Consider the following 24,578-nt stretch of genomic DNA (forward strand, 5'->3'; position numbering starts at 1 on the left):
CCAGCCAACCAAACCAAACCAACCACAAGCCAGGTGGTTCAGTCGGTGCCTCCCTTAGTCAGCAGAGGAGTCTCAGCCCGTCTCTCATCAAGCCCACATTTTCCTACCTTCCACCTTCTTTCTCCTCATCGCGGCCTGAAATCCTACACCAAACAGCAACTTACTTTTGCTGTTTTGTTAAAAGCAGATTTTAACGACTATTTTCCACCTAAGAATCAATTCTTCCATCTCTCACCATTTTGATTTTCGGTGCTGCTCGAGACACAAGCACTCTGGAGGATCAGCTTTGCACCATCCACATGCGCAGCCAGAATTACACCAGAAACAGCACAAAACCACCTCATCGCTATTGCCCCACGGTGTCCAAATGCCTCAGGCCCACAAACTTGAAAATTCCCCAGAGCTGACAAGCTTGAGGTAGATTTTCTCCAGCTATATTGGACTGAATTTGAGCTGCCAGATTTTCCTTTTGTTTACTGGAAGTGTCTGATCTTTTCTGTCATTGCTCTGTCTTGACAAATGTCTGGATGCGGGACTTCCAGTGTAGTCCCATCTCCCAGGAAGGCAAGATACTAAAAGCACAAACCAGTTGCATCCTTCGCTGCAAAACCTTTGCAGCATGTGTTAGCAGGGAAGACGACATCCTTCACTGTCACCGCTTATCCCTCAGCCTGAATTACAATCAAGAACCACGAAACACAGCTCTAATTACACTGTCTAGAACGCCTGGGCCACTGCTCATTAAAAAGAAAAGTCAAATTACTGAATCCCCTTCTCATCAATCTCTGCTGATAGTTACTCTGAGGATCAGGGCAGCATTAAGTGAGACTGCTTATGAAAAACAGAACCTGGGAGACGGTCTCACCTAGGACACAACTGCTTTTCCCTTGCAAGTCACAACTTCAAACACATTGGAGACGGAGACCAGCCAAGCGAACACCAGTTGCAGCACATACTCTCGTGTGAGAAAGCGAAGAAGACTTCACAAAACAAATGGTGAGAGGAAGATGCGGCAGCCATCTACTTACTGCAGTGTCCAAGGCGTCATTCTGGCCGAGGAGAGGACATCCATCCTTCAAGATACTTTGGAAAAGCTGCTCTTGGAAACCAAACCTGGTACGGGAAGGTGGGTGCCAGCCCAGGCAGCCTCGCTCACGCCAGCCACAGCAGTGGTGAAGTGGGTAGATACATTTTAAATTTCAGAAAACTTAACGACACATAAGACAAAATTCTATTCTATACCCCTTAAATGATATCTCAAGTATAGTTCTGCAACTCAAAACAGAAAACACGACGAGGAGGATCTGGTCTCCAGGCCAGTGATCCAGAGCTAGAAAGCATTATAATTAGAATTAAGACTGAGATTGAAGACCCCAGTTTGCTTGCAAGACTAATTAGCTAATGTTATTAGAAAGCAGTAGAGAATAAGCAAGAGCAGAATCAGAGTCTACAGCTATCTAAACAAAGGACAGTTTAATTACTGTACTTAGGATAAAAAACCAAACCAAACCAAACCAAAACCTTTATGGATTAGATTTTAGCCTGGGCAATATTCATACATCTTGGACTCAGCAAAATGGCTTGAAGAGGAGGGTTTTATCATAGTAAACACAGCTACTTCACAGCAAGATTTATTAATACATCCAAAAGAAAGAAAGAAAATCATTTTGTCACACTATATACAGATAATACATACAGTGTTTTATACACATATTACATCGGTTTTTACACAAGAAAAATATACATAAAAATGTAAACTTTTGTATACAAAAACCCTTAAACAAATTAAACAAGGACCAGATAACAAAAGGAGACCAATCTATTATAATTTCATTGATTTTTTTTTTTAAAATGGTAATACAGTACATTCATTGAGAAGTCTGAGGAACATGTGAGCCAACCTTTCCTATTTAAAGGGAAAGTACAAACGTGAGCTTTCCTACCCGCCCCTGGAATGGTCCGTGAGCCTCCAGCAGGAGAAGCAGTAAGTGGTATGAGCTGCTATCGCTGCCAGGGACCCCGTCGGAGGGGACCCTTCTTCTCAGGCGTCCCCACGCACCTCTCCGAAAGCCACACAATCTGCAGGAGCAACCTGGACCGGGCTCTTTGTGCGTATTAGCCAGTCTTCCGGCTAATACCATGAGACGGGACGCGGCGATGCAAGTTTGCATGTTCCCTTTAAGCAGTCATTAAGCGTTTTTAGCTTTGCTGGAGCACGTTGTTTATTTTTCCCAATGTACAGTATGCTGAACACATGTGTCGGGGATGGAAGGGAAGAAGGAAGGGGTGTAAGAGACCGCTAATCCTTGCTACCATGCAGTTACTTCAAAATTAGGTATGTTTGCAAGCTACAAGTCACTGGTTCAAAAGACGCTGCCTCACCTTTGCTTTCCCACTGCAACTTGTTTACATTTTAAACTCTAGTGGCCAAACAACTGTACGAGGCTCTTTGTTACAAGGCTGTTTCTGATATCAAAGCGTGATCAAGCTACCTTTAAAATGACACCAAACACAAACTTCTCTGAGACAGCCTTAAAAGAGTGAGCATTCCCTCTGAGCACTTCGGATTGTCCACGTGCCACCTTCTTTTATTAAATCGAGGATAAAGATATTTACCCTTAACTGTAAAAAGGATATTGGTTGAGATTCTGGCATCTGTTTTGCTCCACTTGGAGATAAACAGTTTGGGGAATTGGAGGAAAAAGAAAATACAGCAAAAACTGAACCCACAACAATAAACCCAAACCCTGCGCAACCTCAGGCATCAAATAAGAAGGGAACTACTTAATACGTTGGTGAAAAAACCAGTTGAGGAAACTTGTTGGAAACAAAACGAGAGATTCCAATGAAGGCTTCTCACACTAAATAAGTAAAAGACTTGTTAGAGATATCTTCAAAACAAACATCCATCCTCCACAAAATATGTTAAAATGTAACACAACAGTGCTGCACTGGTGTTTGTCCTGAAAAGGACAGAAGGACATGAAATCTCCTTAGTGCTATCAGTACTATTGAGTGCAGGAGGTGAACAATGATTTACGAAAGTAATGAGGGAAAAAGCTGTGTAAAAGAAACCATGAATCATTAATTAGAATTGGACAAAAGGGGGGATGGGGCAGAATGTGATTACAGTATGCCGCAGAAACCCCCGGAAGAAATAAATACTTAGAAACTTGTATTTCCTTTTTTTTTTCTCATGTCCATCTATGTGATGGTGGGAGTTAAGGGCTTGCCTTCTTGCTTTTCATTTTTTGTTTTCTTTTTTTTCCCCCCCCTTTTTAAAAATAACAACTTTCTAGTAAAAATTCAAAAGACAATCACAAATGGCTTCAGATAATTAAGAGTCTCCTTTTTAAAATAAAACTTTGATAACACATTTCTCTGTTTCTTCTATATAATGCAGCTTCAGTGAAAATATGTCATATGGGACAGCAATTTGCAAAAAGTGGGAAAATAATTGCCAACCGAAGTTCGTAACATATACAGATGTATATGCAGGACATCTACAATCTATATACATAGTTAATATACGTATGCATGAGTATATATCAGGAGAGAACCAACAGGTATGTTCTCCACATACATAAACTGAAATAGAGTAATATGTGTGTGTGTATAAATACGTATTATACACACACAGTACACAGACATACCCATACACACATCCGAACATATGTAGCATAGAAATTGTCATGTGTGATTGCATGAAAGCTCAGATGGAACGATATACCAGTTACCTTTTTCTAACAGAAACGCAGGGAAGACCAAATTCCAGGGCTGAATTGTAGCCAAGAAAAATCGTGCCGTATCCATAGCGAACATGTGGGATGCTGCATTCTCCATTCAAACGGAACTCTAAGTTAGCCAGGAGTTTCAACAGTGCTTAAATGTGACTGAGCAGGGCTCTGACAGCTGCTTTCTGCTAAAAGCATATAGAAGCTCCATTTAGCCAGAAAACAGAAAATAAAATACTTAAACGCACAATTTAGTCGCGTAAGCAAGATCATTTGATGCACAATCAGATGCAAAGTGCTAGCATGTTAATGGTCAACTCTGCAGCTCGTTTTAAAGTGTTTAATGGTAAAAGCTCTGTTTCTCTTGACGTGTTTGATGACAAGCCCAGCGCCCAGAACAGAGCACAGGGCTGCCTTCTGCTCACTGCCTGCGCTACACGGAACACCGACCAAACTCCCTTTTTCTCCCTAGGGCTGAAAACTGAAGATCGTTTTCAGTGGGTGCGTTTTTCTCAGTTTGAACATTTACGTCGAGCATACGATGCTGGGTTAACCTTTTAACATGCTAGGAAGCTTTGCATCGGGTTCTAAGAAAAGTTTGTGCTCATCTGCACATCAGTCGCAGTCCTACTCGAGCACAATTGAATAGCTGAGAAATTCTGCAGAAGTTCAAGCAAATGCTAAGGGCCCAATTCAGCTGCCACTCCAGCCACCAAGAGAATTAATTACCCTAATGCGTAGGCAGAGCTGGATTGGGCCATTAAAGCCGATTGCTGCTGGCAAGAGAAAAGTGGGGAGATGCGGGGCAAGGAGGAGCTGGGATGGAGGTGATGGAGCAGAGAAGCAGAAGAGGTTGGCATTGCAAGAGGCCTCAACAAGTATTAATATAGAATAAACAAAAGCAGGAACGTACCAAGAAAACTCCACTGCAGGGGCTGAGGGAACACAAATCAATGGTGACCAAGCTCGGCTCAGTCACTGGTGTCATCCAAATCTCTCAGAAGAAAGCAACTTCGTTTGGCACAAGTGCTTACCTGTTGCACGTGTGTTACATGGATAGCCTCCCTCTTTAGCTCACACACTCATGTTACAACTAATGTACATGTGTGATACAACGTATATCCCATCTATACATCTGTACGCATGTATATATAGATCTAGATTGACCGCATTCGTAAGTATTTATTGTACATCATGAGGGCAAGTTCACATTCAGCAAAGTGCCACCAACCTCTCATATACAGATATATCTCTCTGTACAGGTATACACAAAAAATGGGTCTATTCTTCCCCATAGAGGCATAAAGATTTACGCTGCTGACCCCCAGTGCCACCAAATAAGCAGAAGGAAAGGCCTCTGACAACTTCCACCTCCCAGCCCTTTTACTTGTACGCATGTGTGCCAGAAACTAATTGTGAGGAGGGGGAGAAGGGAGGGATGCCTGAAGGGTATCAACATGCTGACAGAGAGGGGGATATAAAAATTAAAAAAATAAAATTAAATTAAAATTTGATTTGCAACTGCTTAAAAAAAGCCTTCAAAAATTCAAATGTCTGTGCGATACTGGAAGGTCTGTTTTTCTAAACAGATTTTTAAAGTCACCAGGATCATCATCACTAGAAGTGATACTGCATGAATAAATAGCAATTAGGTTACTTTCTCCAGCCTAAATAGAGCAGTATGAAGAGTAAGGCAATCTGTAAGAATGCTCCTGACTTCTCACAGTTTCAAGTGAGAAATCCCATAAAGAAAACTTCCTTCTCCAATTATGGGGGGAAAAAAAAAAAAAAAGTGGCCACAATTAAATTCAAAATTTCACAGCACGAGTGAAACTGCCTGGACTGAAATTGTATTTTGTTCTGCAATCCCACAATACCAATTCTGGGGCAAAATTAGTACATGTCGAGACCCTCAGGAAAGAAAAGAAACTACTTTGAAGACAAGATCCTTTTACAGAACAGAGATCACCCCACAAACAAGTGTCCCTTACAACCTAATTCGAAAACACAAGTACACTGACAACATTTTCCAAGTCACACAATAGAAGATTGGGGTATTAATTTGCAAAGAGACAGCAATTCCTTTGTCTCCCCTTCCCACCAAAAGCAGATCTTCCCATTTCAATTTCTTCTGAAAAAATCTCACTCATTTCTCCCATCCCTCCTCCCCCATCTGTTTTATTTAAAGGCTGTCTTTGGGAGCTTGGTATTTTCATGGCATTTTAAACAGGGTTCAATGCAACTCATTTGAAAAAAAAAGTTAAATTGACATGATATCAGAGTTAGCCTTATAACAGAAGATTATGTAGTAGAGAGTTTCGGTTATTTATACAACAGTGAGGACGTAACAACCCCCTACTAAATAATCACATTTCTACAATATAGTCCATCACCTCTTGACTACTTTTCTCTTTACACAACTATGACCTACATACAATATACACATCTGTATCGCACGTACATCCCCCCAATGCATATTTTTTGTGTGTATATATAATACATACATGCACACAAGCAGTCTAATTCTATTTATAAGTCACAGTGGGAATTCCTTTGTGAGGAAAGGAGGGGAAAAATTCCTGAATAAGACACTGCAGATTCCTAATTTTCTGACTTTTCAAATTCCAACTCACAGAGCTAACTGGAAATAAATACATTGAAAGAAAAAAAAAAAAAGAGAGAGAAAAGGTCTTACAAACTTGGTTCACAACTTCCAGCTACAGTAGTTGGATTTTTTTAATTTGATCTATTTACCCTGTAACTAGATTTCTAATCATAGGTACAAACCACAGGTAAATTATTGCAGAATGTAACACTCAAAATAAAATTTAAAAACAGTTATAGGAACAGTAATATAAGGGTTAAAAAGAGCTCTATGCTTTGTTGATACAGGATACCATTTTATTTTATTTATATATATATCTATATATAGATATAGATATCTGCAAGGTAGCAAAGAATAGCTGTACACCTTGACACGGCAAAGATCCAGTGTAAAAAGGTGCTTCACTAGTTTGTTTTTCAAAAAAAGCTTGTATATAATTTTATAGCTATTAAAAACACATATGCAACATAATTCATTACACTCAATACAGCTTTAGTATAAAACTTATAATTTATGAGGTGATGTTAATAGCATAAATTAATATACCATTTCTCTTAAAATCTACAATAAGTATTCTGAAAGCTCATTGGGGAAGGGTATCTTTAAATAAAAAGTTTAAAGCTGAGCGTGATGAAAAAGATTCTGTATGCTGAACTTGAGATGAGAGCCCCGAGAAGAGAAAGAGTCCCTAAGCCAGACACCATGGACTATAAAACTGAACAAAGATTTCTCCTTCTTGCGCTCTCATTTAGGTGACGCTCTACCTTAAATTATTATTTACTTTTAAAACTATGTACTTTTTTTTTATTTTATATTTTTTTTATTTGTTAACTGCCCTTATTTCCACAAGGAATCCCTGAGACATACCCAAAACTGTACAGTGAAGGTCATCACTGTTCAGAGAAACTGGTTCAACCCCTTCTGGTAGGATGTCGCTATTTCGCGTGAGAATCCAACTGTCCATCACTTCAGAACGAATCTATTTGCACCAGAACCACCTGCACTGTGTTTAAGACGTGGGTTAAAGAGTCATTTCAGGGTAAATCAGCCCACTCCAAGGCAGGAGCCAACGTCATCGCCGTCAGCTACACCAGAGCAATCCGCACCCCGGTTCAAGTTTTCCAGAGGATACCTGGGCACGTTCCCTATCCAGAGCTCACCCCCGTGGGCAGGTAAAACACGAGCGATACTGGACCAAGTTCAACACGCGGTCGACACGCGGGTACTCCGGACATCTCGCTGTGTGTGTGTTTGGGGGAACTAGCAAGGGGAAGGAGTAGGAAGAATGCATTTTTCTCCATCGAGTAAGTGGAGTTTTAAGGCCAAAAAGCCCAAGTTTCATCCTGTTCACTTCCAAACTGAATTCTGTAAGCCAGGGTAGGCTGAAAAGCTGCCAATGCTTACTTTAAGGAAACAGAAACAGAAAGCCTTCTCCAGCTATTGCTGTCCATCTACAGCCAAGCCCACTTTCTCTTTTCATACTTCCACTACTTTACTCCATAGTAGCTGGAGGAGGAGGATGTGAAAGCAGAATAAAAACAGAGAAAAGCAAAGAACCCAACAATCATGAGAAGCAGCAGAACAGCAAAGGGGAAAGCTCCCAAAACAGTCGCTGTTGCTTTTTTTTCCTCCTTAAATGGCTGAAGACATGAGTGAGAAAATTGTTCTAAGACACATCTTTTGTAACTCCTCCTTCACCAAACTATTCTTTCCCAACAACAGTGGTTTTGTCTAGTTTTAAAGACAAAACCAAAACTGTCCCTGATAGAGCTAAGGTCTCTCATGACCTTCTCTCCTGAAGTCCAAGTTTAAGTTTAGTAAACACAAATGTAGATTTTTCCAGCAACCTTCCTCACTTTTATTTGGGCTTGTGGGTATTAAAAAGAATAATTCCAATTTTTCTTCATGACTTCCTACCGATGCACTTCTCAAAAGAAGAGGAACCTGTGAGAAGGTAAACTCTTGCTAAAAACACTTACACATTCACTGCAAGCGTGTGCACTCCCACGATCGATGTTGTACCCTCAGGACCTAGTTCATGACATATTAACGTGCTGTGAAACATCATCTTACTCGCTGATCTGAGAAATATTTTCATCTATTGCACTGTCATTCTAGCAATCCAAAATGTATGTTATGAATTGTAGGGAACCTCTCCTTTTCATTTTACAGTCCAATTTGCTGAGGACCACGGAAGACGTACTGGTTGGCATTACTTACATTGGAGAAATATCTGAGAATGGGAGAATAAAAGAATGATGAAGAATGTAGAGAGGAAGGAAATAAAAGAGGAATGAGAAGCAGCCCACCACACCCCAGCATTGAATGTTACCCAGGAGATCAGAAAGATCTTCTGACCAGATGATCAGAAAGACCTAAAGATCTGTTCAGCACATTCCCCAGAACTATTCCTTCGGTTAATATTTCCATGGCCACCAGAGCCTGGAAGAGGCCTGCACAGAAGGCTACTTCACATGCAACGGTAAAAAAATATAAAGGCAAGAGGAAGCATCGCACCAGCAAAGCTGCTCAGACACCCACATGAATGCCTCACTGCAGAAGATTACTGCGGGTCAGGCTTCTATTGTTCGTCTGCTGAAAGCACCTCCTGCCACCGTCCCTGCGCCCTGCAAGTCCTGAAAGATTCAACTGCAAGCAGCTGGCTCTTCTGCAAAAAATCCTCTCTCCTCCCTGCCCAAAGGCTCATGCTGTTGGAGAATTCACTCGCTGAGGCACAAAGCCAGGGAGAAATACCCCTGGTGTCCTGCTGATGCCTACGGGGAAACACAGCAGCCACAAAGCTGCAGGAGCTCAGCAGGAATGGAACCACCGGGGCCACCTTCTCAGGGAAGTCCCGTGCCCACGGTTTATTGTTCTCTTTTGTGAGACTCTTCCTTCCTGGCAAGCAGATTCAATCCCAGACTGTAGTTAGGTGTGGTTACACCAAAAAGAAGCTTCAAACTTTATTCAGGAACTGGTTTGCAGGTTCAACGCTAAGCGTTTCACCTTGGCCATGCCCCTCAAGCCAGTGGGCTGTGCCTAACAGCTCACAACAGAATTCCCTAGTTTTTCAGCTAATACCCATCTCCATCTAAAAAAAATAATTAAATTAAAAAGCCAGTTCCCTTGGCTTCTCTTTGCTATCATGGATGACTCTCCTTTGACTTTTTTTTCCTTGCATTTGTATCGATTTAAAGCCTTTATGCCCAGCCACAGAGAGAAACGTGGTACTAACGAGAAGGGAACTGAGCAAGAACCTGGAGGAACTGGAAGGCAGGAGGAGATAAAATGATGTATTTTTTCCATCTTCTTGCATCACACATACATCTTCCTGTATCACAGCAATTATGAGGCTAGAGAATAAATCAACTTTGAGGTATCTAAGTGCATATGGCTCCCCTCAAAGTTGGTGTAAAGTCTTCCTAAGTGAAAGGAAATGTCAAAGCATGTCTGACAGAACGCCCTGCACACCAGGCCAGCACGTGCCTGCTCCTGCTGAGCCTCTGTGCACTGACAAAGTTCATCCTGTGCTAAGTACTTTTGTACAAAGACTAATTGAGGTGCTATTATTACCAAAAAAGATACTGGTATTTCATTCTGAGTCTAATTTTTTTTCAGTTCTTTAAAACTCAAATCTTATGTAAAGAAATTAACTTTTAGGTTCAACTAGCTTTATTCCATTTGTTAACACGTAAAGGGCAGGACAGGTATTGACCATCTCAAATCAATGCACTGAAATTGCTACACTGGCTCTTTGGTAAAAGGGTGATTAGAGTGCTAATTGCTATGTGAGGAGATGACACTCAAAAACCTTTGCGAGAGAGCATGGATTCTACTTGGGAACCACATAAATAACAGCCTCGAGCACTATCTTAACCAGACCTGCAATATTTCCCAGAGGAAGAGGTGTGAAACATTTCTGGCTGCACACACCCCTCAGATTGGACCTCTCACATCCAAAAGTAAGATACTGATTCAGTGAACAGGTTGTGTGGGTGTACAAGCCCACCTGGAATCATCCACCTGGTAAAGCTAAGATCAAGACCCGTAACTGCTTGGTTAGGCTATAACCATGAAATCGGTGGCAGTGGAAAAAACGGGAGGTGAACCAGGAAAAGGCAAGAGTGGTGGCCCGTTTCAGAACTCGTGTCAGCCAGGACAGAGGGATTCCTATTTCAAATGTATACAAACTGAAGTTTATTTTTAAAAGTGCAGCTTTATTGCAAACTTAGTTTGCTCAATGAAAAACGTTACGCAGTCACTTTTTAGGAAGAGTCATCAAGGGTTATACAAAAATTGAAGTCTAAGCAGAGGAAGAGAGTTGATATCCTAGGTCGCCTTAAAGGAATGCAGGTACATAACAGCCATTGATTTCAAGTGGGAATTATGGACCTGCACAGCTTTGACAGCTTTTGAAATTCCCTGTCTATATCAATGCTCGGATTGGGAGCTGGGTTCTGTTCCAAGTTAGACCAGTATAAACTCACAGTGACCTAAGACCATAGAGCTCTCCCATAATTTACACCAAGACGAGCAAGCAGAACTTGGCTCTCAGTTCCTCTCCTCCCTTTCCCCCCGGCATTTGCTAAGAAAGAGAAATATGATGTGGGGCAAACATACTCTGCACTAGCTGCAGCTTCATTAACGAGTTTGATGGGCACAAGAATGATTTCAAGACCAAAGACCTGAAACCAATTTATAGAAATTAACATCCTCTAAAATGACATGAATACACAAGCAGATTAAAGAATTAACCATTTGGTATACTAGTTTTCCACTCTTTTTCAGCCAGTTATCCAAACACATTGAAGAAGGTATACGGACACAACAAAAATCATTTGCAAATCAAACAGTTGTCTACTCGACAAAGTGTGGGGAACATAATACAAAAATAAATAAATGCCTTGTCAGATTTGCCTCATGTCACGATACCACTGGGCATTCCTCAATCAGCAGGACAATCACAAGCAGGATTTCATAGGCTTCAACTTTTTACATGATTTTAAAACATTTAAATGTTACAAACATAAATCACCACTTAAAAATATTTAGCTTATATTATTAAGATCTATTTTACCAAGTAAGAAATAAGGACTTCATAACAACAGAAGCATGAAAATAATTTTTGTTTCCTCCACCCACATACACTTGAAATTTCAGAAAAGGACATATGCATCATCCATACTCCTTTATATTTAAGGAGAACAAATCTTCCAAGAAAAGAGGGATAGTATGATTGCTACGACAGTAAGAAGACACAAGACCTATCCTGTTAAAATTCTGTTCCTTAGCAAGATAGGAGGAGAGGTCTGGGTCAGAGATTTTGGTGTGGGCCTGACTGCTAACAAAATGAATTTCTATACCAATTAAATTTCATTCAACGATCCCTTGCTCAAATAACATATTAGGCCTCCCTATTACATGTGCTTGGTATCTCCTGATTTCCTGAATTAGACTAGAATACATGCAGGCAGGATGTTTTACTGTAAGGTGGAATGAAATCTGTCCTCTACAGTAAGAGACTGAAATATGGCATTTTCTGTTCTCTCTCATCTGCACCTCAGAAACAAACCAAAAAGAGCAGAGACTTATTATATTAAATAGGAGCTACTTTTACAGTCGGAGTACGGTAGCAAGTTTGAGCCCTACAAATTCACGAGAAAATACTTTTTTCCTTTCCTGATGCGAGAGATGCGAGCAAACACCTCAGAATTTCTGCTGCTGTTATCTCTTGGATTAAAAACCATAAAATATATATTTTTTTAATCTAAAAGCTAGTGGACTCCTTTAAGACCTGAAACTACTACCAAAGAGCCTGAATACTATTTTAAGCAGGTGGGCAGTAAAAGCAAAACTGTCTTGCAGGCAGAAGGAATTCCTACCTCTCTAATTTGCTTCAGTGATTTATGTTTCGTTTAGCCATGGCTGCTGATAGGTACCTGCTAGTTCCTTACATACATTCGGCTTCCCATACGGAGCATCGAACCCTAAAAGTGTTGAAAAAAACTGTATGGCTCCCAGGGGGCAAAAAACTATCCAAGAAAGTCTCAGTAGCTAGACATAATTTGAGAAATGTATCCATTTGAAACTTACCAAAGGCTCTGACCTAGATTTGTGTGGATGGGCAGAATACGAACCAAATTTTTTCCAGTTTCAGCTGGGAAATATCTGTCAGCCTGTCAGGCAAGGACTTCTGGGCAAAGCCACACTTGAAAAGGCAAATCATCAACGCTACAAGGCCACAGTAATTCAGCAAGGGAGGGAGTTTCTGCACAAGCATCTTCACTAATCCACGATCTATTTCAATCCTTCTGGTTTTCTTTCTTTTCTTTTTCTTTCTTTTTTTTTTTTTTTTTCCCCGCTGGGCTAACTTCATATCAGCCTTCAGGTTCTGGGCAACCAGTCAACTGATCCCTTTGCTGCTCAATGAATTAAAAATCATCATCATAAAATAAAATAAAAAATTAGCATGCAATAAGAACAGTGACCAGTTCTGGAAGGGAACAGCTCCCACTTCTTCACCAAAAGAAGAAAAGGAACCGCTGCTCCCTGCACCCCAAACACACGCACACAGAGGAGGTCGAAAGATTATTTTAAGAAACGGCCAAACTCATCCTTGAACCATGATCTTGATTTAGGACTTCAACGCACCATTCTCAAATCAATGCGTGCAGCCAAGTTTTCCATGCCAGATGCTACCTTTGGGAAAAAAGTAAATTTAAAAAAAAATAATCAAGAGACTTCTGCCCACTGGAAAACTTTTACCAGATGCTAATGGGATGCCAAGCACTGATCCGAACCCTAGGAAACAGTAACATGCATCACTAATCTGAGGTATCTTTCCATTTCTAGGTCTTACTGCTAAGATCAATTACATCCAATAACTGTGCTGTATCCTTAAGGAATTTTTGGGGAACGGTGAACCTGCCTGCAACAAATGAGCACCGGTGCGTAACAAGCACATGTGAACGCTACAGCAAGGTTCACAGAGGGCTAACCCTGGTCAGTACTGAAGCAGGGGTTTTCTTCTGAACCCCTTCTTAAAAAATAAACCAAGGGAGGAGAGAAAAAAATAAAAAAGGAGGGAAGAAGGAAAGATAGAAAACACAGGTCCCCCATCTACCTGCAGAGAGCCAGGCAGACAAGCTCAGTTGGAGGTGGTGAAGGGCGCGGATGCGTTATTGGTACTGGTAGCGGTGGCACCGGTCACTGCGAAGCCCGTGGGAGGAGCTATGGAGCTGTGGCTGGGCTGCAGGTCCTTGGGGATGCCACTGTGGGAGCTCAGCTGGTGCCCAAAGGCCGCGCTGAACTGAGGGAGCTGTTGCTTAGGGGAGGTGGAGGCCATGAGTTCAGCGGAGGCAGGACCCATGCCACTAAAACTGGTCTGCGGTAACCCCGGCAGCACGCTGGAGCTGTTGGGGGTCACAGTGGCGAAGGCAGGCTGTGTGGTCTCTGAGTGCGAGGTGGTAGGTGGTGTGGACAGGGAGGTGGACAGGAGGTGTCCATCTGCACCGAGAAGGTTGCTAAACGGAGAGGGGTCCCCAAGATTGACAGGAAGATTCCCCCAGTGAGTTCTGGGGTTGACCACCCCGCTAAGTGGCACATCCAGCTGAGTTGGGAGCAAGTGCTGTGCCATCATGGGCATCTCTGCTGAGAAGGTAGCTGCCAAGTTATCGCCAGAAAAGGATGCGGTGTGAGGGGATGTGATATGGTCACTGTAGGGAGACGGCACATGCTCACTATCATAATGGCTTCCATGGGGTGAGGAGTGTGAATGGTCACTGCTGTATTGCTGTCGTGAGGTGATCAGGTCATCTGCCTTGCTCAGCAGCTGGGCAGGGTGGGGCCTCTGGGAGGCATGGCTGCCGTCATGAAGTCCATGAAACTGTCCTGGGAAGGCTCTCTCCCCAAGGCCACTCTGGCTTATCAGAGTGGTAGAAGTAAGGCCGACGTTGGCTGGGGCTGAGAATTGCCCCTGGATCTGCCCTGCCAGGGGCGTAGGTGGGTTGGACAAGGTAGCAGAACGGAGCAAGTTCTCATCCAGCTCCAGACCGGAGAAATTATCATGTACTATACGCCCATTCAACAGCTCCCCCAGATCTGTGTTAACCTCTCGACTCAAGGACTGCATTCCTGGAGCTCCAGCACCTGCAGAGAACACCCCTATCCCTCTATCTGACAGCTCCTGAACTGGCACACCATCTGTCTGTGTAAGTACTCCAATGGTACTCAGGCACTCAAGAGAAGTTACAGCTTGTAGGGCCCGTTCCAGTTCTTCAGCCTCTTCTGTAGTCGGAAGGAGATCTCCATTTTTACCTGCAGAAACAAGGACACCAGAAATTAGCGTGCTCCTCTCAGGTGAGCCCAGCACTGGCACTCTGAAGATGCATATGTACACACAATTCAGTACACAGCTGCAGTGTGTGACAACCTTCCAGAATGGCCGGCAGTACAAAGAAAATTTCCCTCACCAGTGTTCACTAGGTAAGAAAAAAAAAGAAATTACACTCTCCTCTTCAAAGGAATTCCCTCTCTCCACCCTGCTCTTCCACATACTACAATAAAAGGTGCCTCCCAAACTCACTAGACTTAAAATAAAAGCATTTACATAAGATTTTCTTCAATGTTACAACAACACAAATAGTCCACACACTCCATTCTACTTACCTCATTAAAGCCTGAGCCTAAAGCTTACACAGTCAGTATAATTTAGGTTAATTTCAACTCTAACACAGTCTAATGTCATATCATATCAGAAAATGACCAAAGAAATCACATAACATAGAAATTAGAACAGCTCAGAGTTGGGTTATCTGTGATAGGCATTGAACTTTAGAATCCAGAAATTCAGGCACGGTTCTGATCAAAAGCTAGTTTCAAATATGTATTCAAAGATTTTATTCTCTCTTCTTTTATCAAAGGCCAACATTGACTGTGATTCCAGCCCCACTCGATGGCAGAAAGATGCCATTACTGAGAACACTCTTGACAAAACTGCAACACTGACAGGCAGTAAAAACGTAAAATGAATTATTAAAATACTAAACCAATTAGGATTTTCAGAGTAGTAACTATGAGAGCAAGTGGAGAACTACACACACCAGCCTACTTAAAGTCTGTTTTACTTCAGAGCTCATAAACAAACAATAAAGCAAATGCAAACTCCCTTGTCTAGAATTTATTACCTCTGTAGGAAAAGAAGCAATCCCTCAAAATGCATTTTAGAAACACTCAGTTCTTCAGTTCACTGACTATGTTTGTGTTAGCATAAACTAAAATAAAACGGTACCTTCAAAGAAATCGAAATCTTGCAAGTCATCAGGCAGCCGCGGCAGGACATCAGAGAAGTCCTCCTGATTCAATTCCAAGTCATGTGGAATGTCTGTGATTTCGTTGGCGATATCATCAGGCAGCTCATCGGCACTCAGCTCTGGTGTAGAGGGGCTCCTGGGCAGAAAGTACCGTTAGTCCACAACATTCAACTCTGACTCCTCAAATGACAACTATGAATGCATATCCACATGTAATGGGTGTCTCCCCACACCTTTTTTTTTCCCCCTCTATCATCTAGGAAAAAAATGCCTTCAGAAAGTTTTTTAGGAAGCTTACACTTAATCTATTCATTAAATACATAAGATGCACCTTCAGGAGCAAGACATTTTATCTGTCAAACTTAAGAACTGCTCAAAGCTAAAACAACCCACTCTAAGGTTTTTTCAACAGGCACAATTTCTAGCCCTGCTCCAGATGCCGATCAGCACAGCAACATTACACCTTTACATGGCGCTCACTGACAAGGTCTGAGCTTGCAGTGAGCAAACTGGGGCAGGGCTACCACTGACCGTATGTGGGGCATCTCTACTGGCAGTGAGACACTGGTGGGCATGGTGAGGTTCCCCTGGGGCACCGCAGGAGGAATGGGTTTCTGGGGCCGGCGTGGGCCTCGCCTTCTCTTCTTCTTGTGTTTTTTGGTAAGTGCAGGCGGCTTCGTTTTTTTCCTGGGTTTCCTCTGCTGCTGGTGCTGAACTTTACGGGAGCTGTCGCCTCTCAAGAAATTGTCCTTTGGGAATAAAACAACAGCAATGGAGCACGTTAAGAACAAGTACTACTTTCCTTGATTTTTTTCCCCTGGTCATTCCAGACACTCACATGTAATGCAAGAGACACTGCTAACTTACACCCAGGCAAGGTTATGAAAATTAAGCTGTTTCCTTCCCCATTGATCCCAATGGCGAAAATCACATAGACCAAGTATGCTGAATAGGAGATCATGCAGTGTCACTTAAAAAACCATCATAGCAAACCCCAACTAAATCAGCGCAAAAATGTAACCTTTGACAGCATTCCTGTAAGCATTAAAGACAGACCACTGTTGTGAGGTGGTGATAATGGGGATCATGTGCAGCAGCTGAAGCCACCGTCTTCAAGTGCCACTGCTGTTAAAGAGGGACATCACTTAAGAAACTGAATTAACACTGTAGGAGTAGGGTAAGGATGTGGGTAAACAACTAAGGCCTCGTTGCTTTTGAACAGCAATCACTGACTGATTGAAAAATAAATCAAACCATCATCAGTTTTCAGTTCACATCATACTGGGCATGGCAGAGGATTGTCTGTGCTACAGATATAAACCCTGAGAGGCACACTGTAGATTGCCCAGGAGAGGGGGAACATCCCATACAAATCTGTGTAGTGCAGACCCTCACATTTTAATCCAGAAAATTCTGCAATTCACAAATATTGGAAAGGCTGGACAAAAACAATAACAAAAAACCCCACAATAACCCAGCAACAGAACAAATAAAAAGGGCTGGTTTACTCCTAATGCCTTGAAGGTGGGGCAAGACAAAAGTGGGTTTGTGAATCATCCTAAAACCTTTGTTCTGGAAGATGGGAGGTATAAAAAGAGAGCAGAGGATATCATCTTAATTTCTGCATTCTCTCAACTTGTAGTAGTCCATTGCTTTTTCTCTGGGATCCACAGATCACTGACAAAGGTTAAAGGTAAATTCTAACAGTCACCAAAAAGTAAATAAAGTAGCAAAACCATTACTTGTATGCTTGTAACTGCTATCTACACTTCCTCTAGAAGATAATTTGGGCCCCATGTGCTGAGACTGTTTGAGATGCAGTGTTCTTACCATACCACACTCATACTATATTCAGATCCAAGGGCCAGGAGTGAGTCCAAATATAATGACCACAGGATGTCTCACAATGATTTTCCATTTCTTGATTCAAGAGGGGAATCAAATTTCTTCCAGTGAAGGAAATTCTCAGGTACACTTTATTATATCATCAGAAGTATGTAAAAAGATTTTCACAACATACTTTCTATTAATTGGGGATGTTTGGCAAGTTTTACCCACTTGAGAAAAATAAAAGGAAATGAGCTCTTAAGCTCTTCAACTTGCTACTTGTCAAGCAAGAGCTCACAGAAAGATGGGGGATAAAAGTCCTGATCATCCCAACACACAAATAATTAGTTTTGGCTTTGTACTTACCATTTTTTTGGCATGTTCTTCACACAGAGGTGTCTGATGTGTAATGTCAAAAACTGGCACAGAGCACTGTTGACCATCTGCAAACTTGGCTGTGCAACTTGAGAAGAGCTGCTGAGAACGGTTCAACAAGATATCTGTGCGTTTCTGCATCAGGAATAACACACGAGGCAACAATGGAGGAACGCCCTTTGATTTATCAATTTGATGAAGATCAGAGCCTTTAACTCTATCTGTCCATAGATATTATTTTTAATGAGTACCTTAACTTTGTTATTCGAGTTCAAAGCTAGGTAAGGCTCAAACCCAACTTTTTAAGTGAAAAACTGCATTCATGCAGAATCTCTAATGATTTTATTATATATTGAGATAGTTTTATGGAACCAGCCATTTCACTAATGAGTTCCTAGCAAAAAGAAGCCTTTTCCTGGAGTCCTAATCAATAGATCAATAGTAGCAGTTGGAACAGTGTAGTCAACAGGACTATTTCCTTACAGACTAATGACAATCCATACTGAAACATTAAAGAAAGAGTATTTCTTAATTCAATCTTTTAAGGTACATTCTTGGCATTTATCTTTAGTGTGCAGACAAAGAAGTTTCAAGATCCTTCCTGCTCCTCTGAAAAAAAGATGTGCAATCAGACAGAAAGGTCAAGTAAATCCAAACGTAAGCTTGCTGAGATTTCCTTCAGAAAAATCCCCTGCAGGAGCCAAAATGTTTCCAGCCTCAGAGCAAATCAAACAGATACTTCATTGTGTTTTTTCAAACAACATTAGAAGCACTCCTTCCATCTTGAACAGTCCTCAGACTTCAGCATCACTATGTATGTTCAGAAAATGTTAAAACACAAAAGAAATGACAAAGGAAAAGGAAAATCTGCAGAACAGTCCAGATGGCAAACTTGGACAGATGGGTCAGCACCAAGACCCTGCTCATTTCCATTGAGAAGAAAAGTGCAGATGGAAAAAATGAGCACAAATGCAAAATCACTAATCTTGACTCCTCTGCTCTACACACACCAACAAGCACGACCACTTAAACTTTAAAAAAATTAAAAAAAAAATCAGAATCATGAGACAAATCCCAAACACAGCCGCACACCACGGTGCTCTCTCATAGAGAGGTTCTGAACTGCTCTGCAGACTACTTTTAACAGGCCTGCAAAAATCAACCAAGAAAAACAAGGCATTTGCAAACAAAAACGATTGAAAAGGTGTTGCAGTCTGATAGCTACTGGAACAGACAAGCTCCGGCCATTTAAAATACCAGAACCAAAGCTCCAAAAAAAGGAGTCACTCCAACAAAAGCACCAACAATTTTTCAGCTAAAAACTAAAATACAAAGTCTGCAGAATTCTTAAGTATTCCAGGTCAGAAGTCTGCCTGTTTATAGTCTTCAGAATCAAACCTCACACCAAATGTGCTCCCTCCTTTTATTGACTCTTAACACCCTTTTTAGGCTTTGCTTAAAATCCCCCGCACTGGGAAATCTTCCTCATCTAGAATTTGGATGCTGTGACTCCTCCTATTCTGCTTCTTTAAACAATGCAAAGTATCAGATTTCTATCTTTCTAGTCAGTGCAAGCCATGCTTTAATGCTATGTGTAGAAACTTATTCCCATAAACCCTTCACAGGTAGTTAGTCTACTGGAACCTTTCGAGAACTATATGAAAGTCATAAGGCTGAAAGCCACAGGGTTTGTACCAAGTCATCCGTGAAAGGTGATGATTTTTGTAATGCTTCCTGCACCCACTAAATACAGCTTACGAGGTAAAATGATGTGACTACAACAGATACCAGTGGCAAACTACTTACCTTCACTGCCTAAGTACTTGATGATATGCTAACAAATCAGTACTTCTTTGTGAAAATGTATTTGTCTATGCAAAAATCTACCAAACGAGCACAGAAAAAACCCTAAAACAGAACAGCTTCCATGCCTAAATGCAATTCCCAGACGGGGTTAAGAGGATACGCTGAAAACAATGCCTGGTGAATGGAAGGGCCTTGTTAGTGCACTGTTCTCCCTTCGAAGTCCCACTACAGGTCGTTGGTTCTGCATCTCTCTGCCTCGCTTGGTTTGTGCTGAAAAAAAAGCATAAAAGAGTTTAGGGACAAAAAAAACTCAGTCTCAGGTGGTTACTTAGCACAACTCTCACACTGAAGGTGGCATAGTAGGATGAAAAATCGTAACACACGCATGTGACATGGTCCAGATGGGTGCACTCTACACAGGATACAGAATAGATGTCAATGGCAGGTGAAGGTGTGGCCACGGTTACATGATTATTGCTTATTTCACAGGGCCTTCATTGTAATGATAGGTGCTGTGTGCTACTACCATGTTATACCACCTTGCAACAGAGCCAAGGACAGCAGTAGGTGAGTGTCAACGCAAGTGACCCTTAAAATTAGGTCAATTTTTAGAATACTATGTACTGGGTATGCCTCCATGGCCAGTCAAGTGCACTTCCAAGCCTGTTCATAAATCCAAACATGCCGAGCATCCCCAGAGCTTACATGCAAGCATGTGCTCAAACTTAGACTGAGCTCTGGAGTGGCAGAGCCTGAGCGTGCTCAACATGGGTAAAAGCTCCTCTCCAACGTCCTACAGCCCAATTCACCAGCAGGTGCCCAGGGCAGACAGCGGTGTGGATGAGTACTGCAAGCGTTACACAGCTCGCTTGGTGTTCGCCTGCTCTCCAGGCATTTGTCACCTTAATGCAGACTAAGCTGGCGATTCCAGGGCTGAATTTCACCTCTGTACACGTTGTTTTGTAGGTTGACAAAAAGCTGTCTGTAGCCTGACTGCTTTCCTTCAGCCATTTCTGTCATCGGCTGCATTTTGACTGAGCAAAGTTTTAGTTAGCAATATTACTCCTGTGAAAAGTTTTGTAACCGAAAAGACTCTGTGGTTACTTAAATCAACCAAAGCAGTGATGGCAGGCACACCTGGCTTTGCCAGTCAACCCAAAACAATATAATCGGTTTTGTGTAATAAAAGGTAAAAACAATGGGGAAAAACCCCACAAAACAGCAAGAGCTTGTCAGTTCTGGAAAGATTTTGCTGCAGTTTAAGTTTGGAGACATTTACACAACATCGTAAACTAGTAATGTACCTCTACATTACACCTTTGAGCAGCTCTTTAGCATCACATTCTGTGATCACTCTGCCCTCCCAGCAATAAACCTTCCAACTGTTGTGAACCACAGCCCACTGTCCAGTAATAAAATCATCCCATAACCACAATATACTCTCAGTACCCTCTCCAGCTTGCCTCTCATGTTAACCCCCCCTAATCCCCACAGTCACACATCCTGTAAAACAAAACCACAACAGGTAAAGGATGCTGCTGGCACCCCAGACGTAATGCCAGGGTTCAGACTTATTCTGTTTCTGCACAAATATGAATCAACCATCTCTCGGTATGCTGAGAGCTGGAGGGATGTTGACATTAGCTAGAAAGAATTCCCACAGAAGGTAACCTTCAGAGTTGTTAGAAGATATTTATTTTGTTGCCAAGTTTCATTTAATGTTAGATTGAGTTAAATCTAACAAAAAGCATGAGCTTAAGTTTGATTTGCTGGGAAAAGAACTAAAAGGAGGCACAGACTTTTCAAAAAAAGCTATCTGAAAAATGAAATCTGAATCAAAACAGTGAAGTGCAGACCAGACTGCACACCTTGTAAAGAACTGGGTTTTGTAAAGTACAAAATGTTTTAAGGCAGCCAATACGTATAGGTTGGTTAGTTAGGATAAATTTTAGGAGACCACTAACTTATTTTGTGACACTTGAGAAATCAGGCCCAGATACTGCTGAACAAACAATCCACGTTTTAAAACAAAAAAGCTGCAGAATGCTTGTCCTCATGGAAAACACTGTTTGTTTTACTCCACTGACAGAGATTTATATGTCACAGTTTTTCTGCCTTGTGCACGCCTACCACAGTCCAGCCTTTCAGCAGCTGGATGCTCTGCCCACCTCACCCTGCCCAGACCCCGAGTCCCCGGGGAAGGTCTAACCTGGTCCGAGCACACGTGGCTCTTCGCAGCTCTTGGATCAGTTGCCCAGCGCGCTCCGGCTCTCTGCTGGCCGCCTGCAGCAAGGCTTTCCGGAGCGTGTGCCGGCATTTCTTCTGACGAGATTCTGCCCGCTCCAGGCGGCACAGGTGCTTGTATTTCTGCTGAAAGTAAGTGCAAAGTCTGGTCACCCTGGAACTCCTGTCATCTGCATTGTCATCGTCGGACCTGAAGGAGGGAAAATAAAAAAACAAATGGGCGTTAAGTTTTCATTTTTTTCTTTTTTTTTTTTTTCCCCCCCAAGGAAACTAATTTGTCATTTTAATAGAATTGTTAAGTTGGCATCTGTCTTCTAGCCCCACAAATATCCAAAGGCTGAAATCAGGTCGGGATGCTTAAGAAATGGTAAAAGCACGATCCCTTTTGAATTCTAAAGGTACCTACCCTTCTTAGTATGTCATTATTAGAGATTACATCAATTTATCATGAAGTCTGACACATTTAAATGTCTGGAGCCTGCTGTTCAAAAAAAAATCTATACTGTTAACCTTTATTTACTGTAAATGTCTCAGCAAATGAGACAAACTCTTAAATCAAAGTGCAATTAATGGAGAGGACCAGGGTGGGGAACTATGTAGTGGAAATTTATTGCAGAAAGGTCACGCTGGAGAAGACGGTCAAATTCTAACAAGTACCAAAACCGCTGACCTTTCCCAATTCCTCTTACTTTGCCAGGTGGTGTTTTCCTTCCTAAACCAAAATACACATACAGCCAGCAGCTGATACTTCTTTCCCCTGGCTGCCAAGTTAAAGTTGAGTTACAGTACAACCACGGAGAAGATATTCATATTTAACTCCAAAGATACCGAAGGAAAAAATCGGACCAGGGCTAAGCAATGACCAGATGAAGGACCAATCCAATTCCTTGTTTGCTTAAGAAAGCCTTTTCCTATTTATCTTGGCTTTTGGAATGTCTGGGCAGATGTTGACAACACCATCAAACCATGTCAACACATTCAGTCAAATGAAGTGAAAATTATGAAACATATTAAAATAATCACTGGGATACAAAGCTGACCACAAGCAGCTGATGACACAAGAAATGCAAAATACCAGCCACGATGTTTACTAAATAAAGTACGATCCAGAAATGCAGGCAGAATAGCTGTCCTGAAAGGCAATATGACTAAAAACTACTTTTCTTTCTGGAAAACCTTGTTCCATTCACACGCAGGCTAAATTTAAGAGACTGCATCCACCTCCACTAAGGCTGCCCACAGAAACTTCACAGAAACAAATGCTGCCTTGACACAAATGCACATTTTTATGAAGTTTTATGTAAAGTCAACTATACTGTGCACTTTGTTTGTTAAAACAGATTACAGATTATTTTTTAGAAGCATAAATTACAAGTAATTAATCTCTGCTTATCAGCAAACACAACCTGTTAAAAATACTTATCATATGTAATGTTTAAAATATTTTCACACTGAATATGAAAATAAAATACACTTAAAAATCTCTTACGAAAGAATGCTTAGAATAATTTGTGTGCTATCTAATATAAATTTTCCTTTTTCCAATGTATTAATAGAAAATAGGAATACGCAGATGGGATCAGTTAGATACAGGCAAGTCTAAGGCCTTAGATATTTCATTACTGCTCTGGCCCAAGATTTTTAAACAACATTGCAGACATATTGATTTAATTTTAAATATGGCTACTAATTAACTTTAAGAAAAGACAGGAGCATTTCTAAGGGGAAAAAAAAGTGTTTCTTTTGGATGGAGTGTTTTTTTAATGCAAATGTCCCTGTACTTGAGACTCCACTTCTCTCCCATTGAAACAGACAGGAAAAAGCCATCCTATATTAAAATACTGTGAACTGAACTTTATGAGATCATTTTTAAAAAGTAGATGAAGACATATATACAAGGTGTAGAAAGAAATCACACCAGGGCTTATTTTGAGGCAAACAGTTTCCGAAAGCTTTTTCAGGATTTTGTTTCCAGGCCAATAAGATTAACCAAAGCAAATTTATATGTTCAAAGAAACCTAAAAATATCACAACACCACCATCTTTTTTTTTTTTTTTTTGCTAGGCAAGTGCTGAAACTGAAAGGTACTTTTATTGTTGTCCTTTTGTAAACAAGTTTACTAATTTTTATTTCGTTTATTCTCTTAAGCTGCATATTTAACTTCTGAAGTTCGACTTAAAGCGTGGCATTTTATTTATTAAAAGTGTATGCAAATCGTCTGATAATTCAAATGCTGCTTCCCAACCCTTCCCTTCACAATCGTGGTGTGTAAACATCAGGAGAATTATTGCTGAGCGCTCACGAAGGAAACAAAGACAGCAGGAAAGGAGGAGCAAAAGGGTTGTGTGAGCATCCAGGAGAACGTGCTCCCTACCCCGAGACACACCAGCAAACTCAGACAAAAATGAACAGAGAAAAAATAGCTTTAATTTTACGATGAAAAACAGTCAGTAAATTCCCATAGGTTTAGGTATGTTATTTTAGAAACTAAAGGTTTTAGGAAACAATCTCCATTGGTTTTCTGGTAAAATTAGCCGCCAAAATTCAGAGGCGTAACAAGCGGTTCGCTACGTCAGGAGCCACCAGTCTGCACGGCCACATTGGATATTTTGACAAATCAAATCACTCAAGAAATAGTCTGAATTCATTCATCTTCAGCAGCGGGCAAACCACAT

General features: G+C 41.4%; 1 protein-coding gene across 5 annotated transcripts in view; it reads right to left on the reverse strand.

Moving 5' to 3' along the window:
* Positions 1-1,796: 1,796 nt before the first annotated feature.
* The window catches only part of INO80D (INO80 complex subunit D), a 42,991-nt gene continuing 20,209 nt past the window's right edge, over positions 1,797-24,578 (reverse strand). For 3 of the 5 annotated variants that reach the window (XM_065637295.1, XM_065637293.1, XM_065637294.1), the window contains 6 exons: positions 21,868-22,092; positions 19,819-19,928; positions 17,844-17,977; positions 16,182-16,399; positions 15,629-15,786; positions 1,797-14,655 (listed from right to left, as the gene is read on the reverse strand). In XM_065637295.1, the coding sequence (XP_065493367.1) occupies positions 13,487-14,655; positions 15,629-15,786; positions 16,182-16,399; positions 17,844-17,977; positions 19,819-19,928; positions 21,868-22,092 (2,014 nt within the window). In that variant the 3' untranslated portion in view covers positions 1,797-13,486. The remainder of the gene's footprint in view (positions 14,656-15,628; positions 15,787-16,181; positions 16,400-17,843; positions 17,978-19,818; positions 19,929-21,867; positions 22,093-24,578) is intronic. The other 2 variants (XM_065637297.1, XM_065637296.1) reach the window with 2 other exon arrangements.

The sequence above is a fragment of the Caloenas nicobarica genome, chromosome 6, assembly GCF_036013445.1.
Source record: "Caloenas nicobarica isolate bCalNic1 chromosome 6, bCalNic1.hap1, whole genome shotgun sequence".
Lineage (NCBI taxonomy): Eukaryota > Metazoa > Chordata > Aves > Columbiformes > Columbidae > Caloenas > Caloenas nicobarica.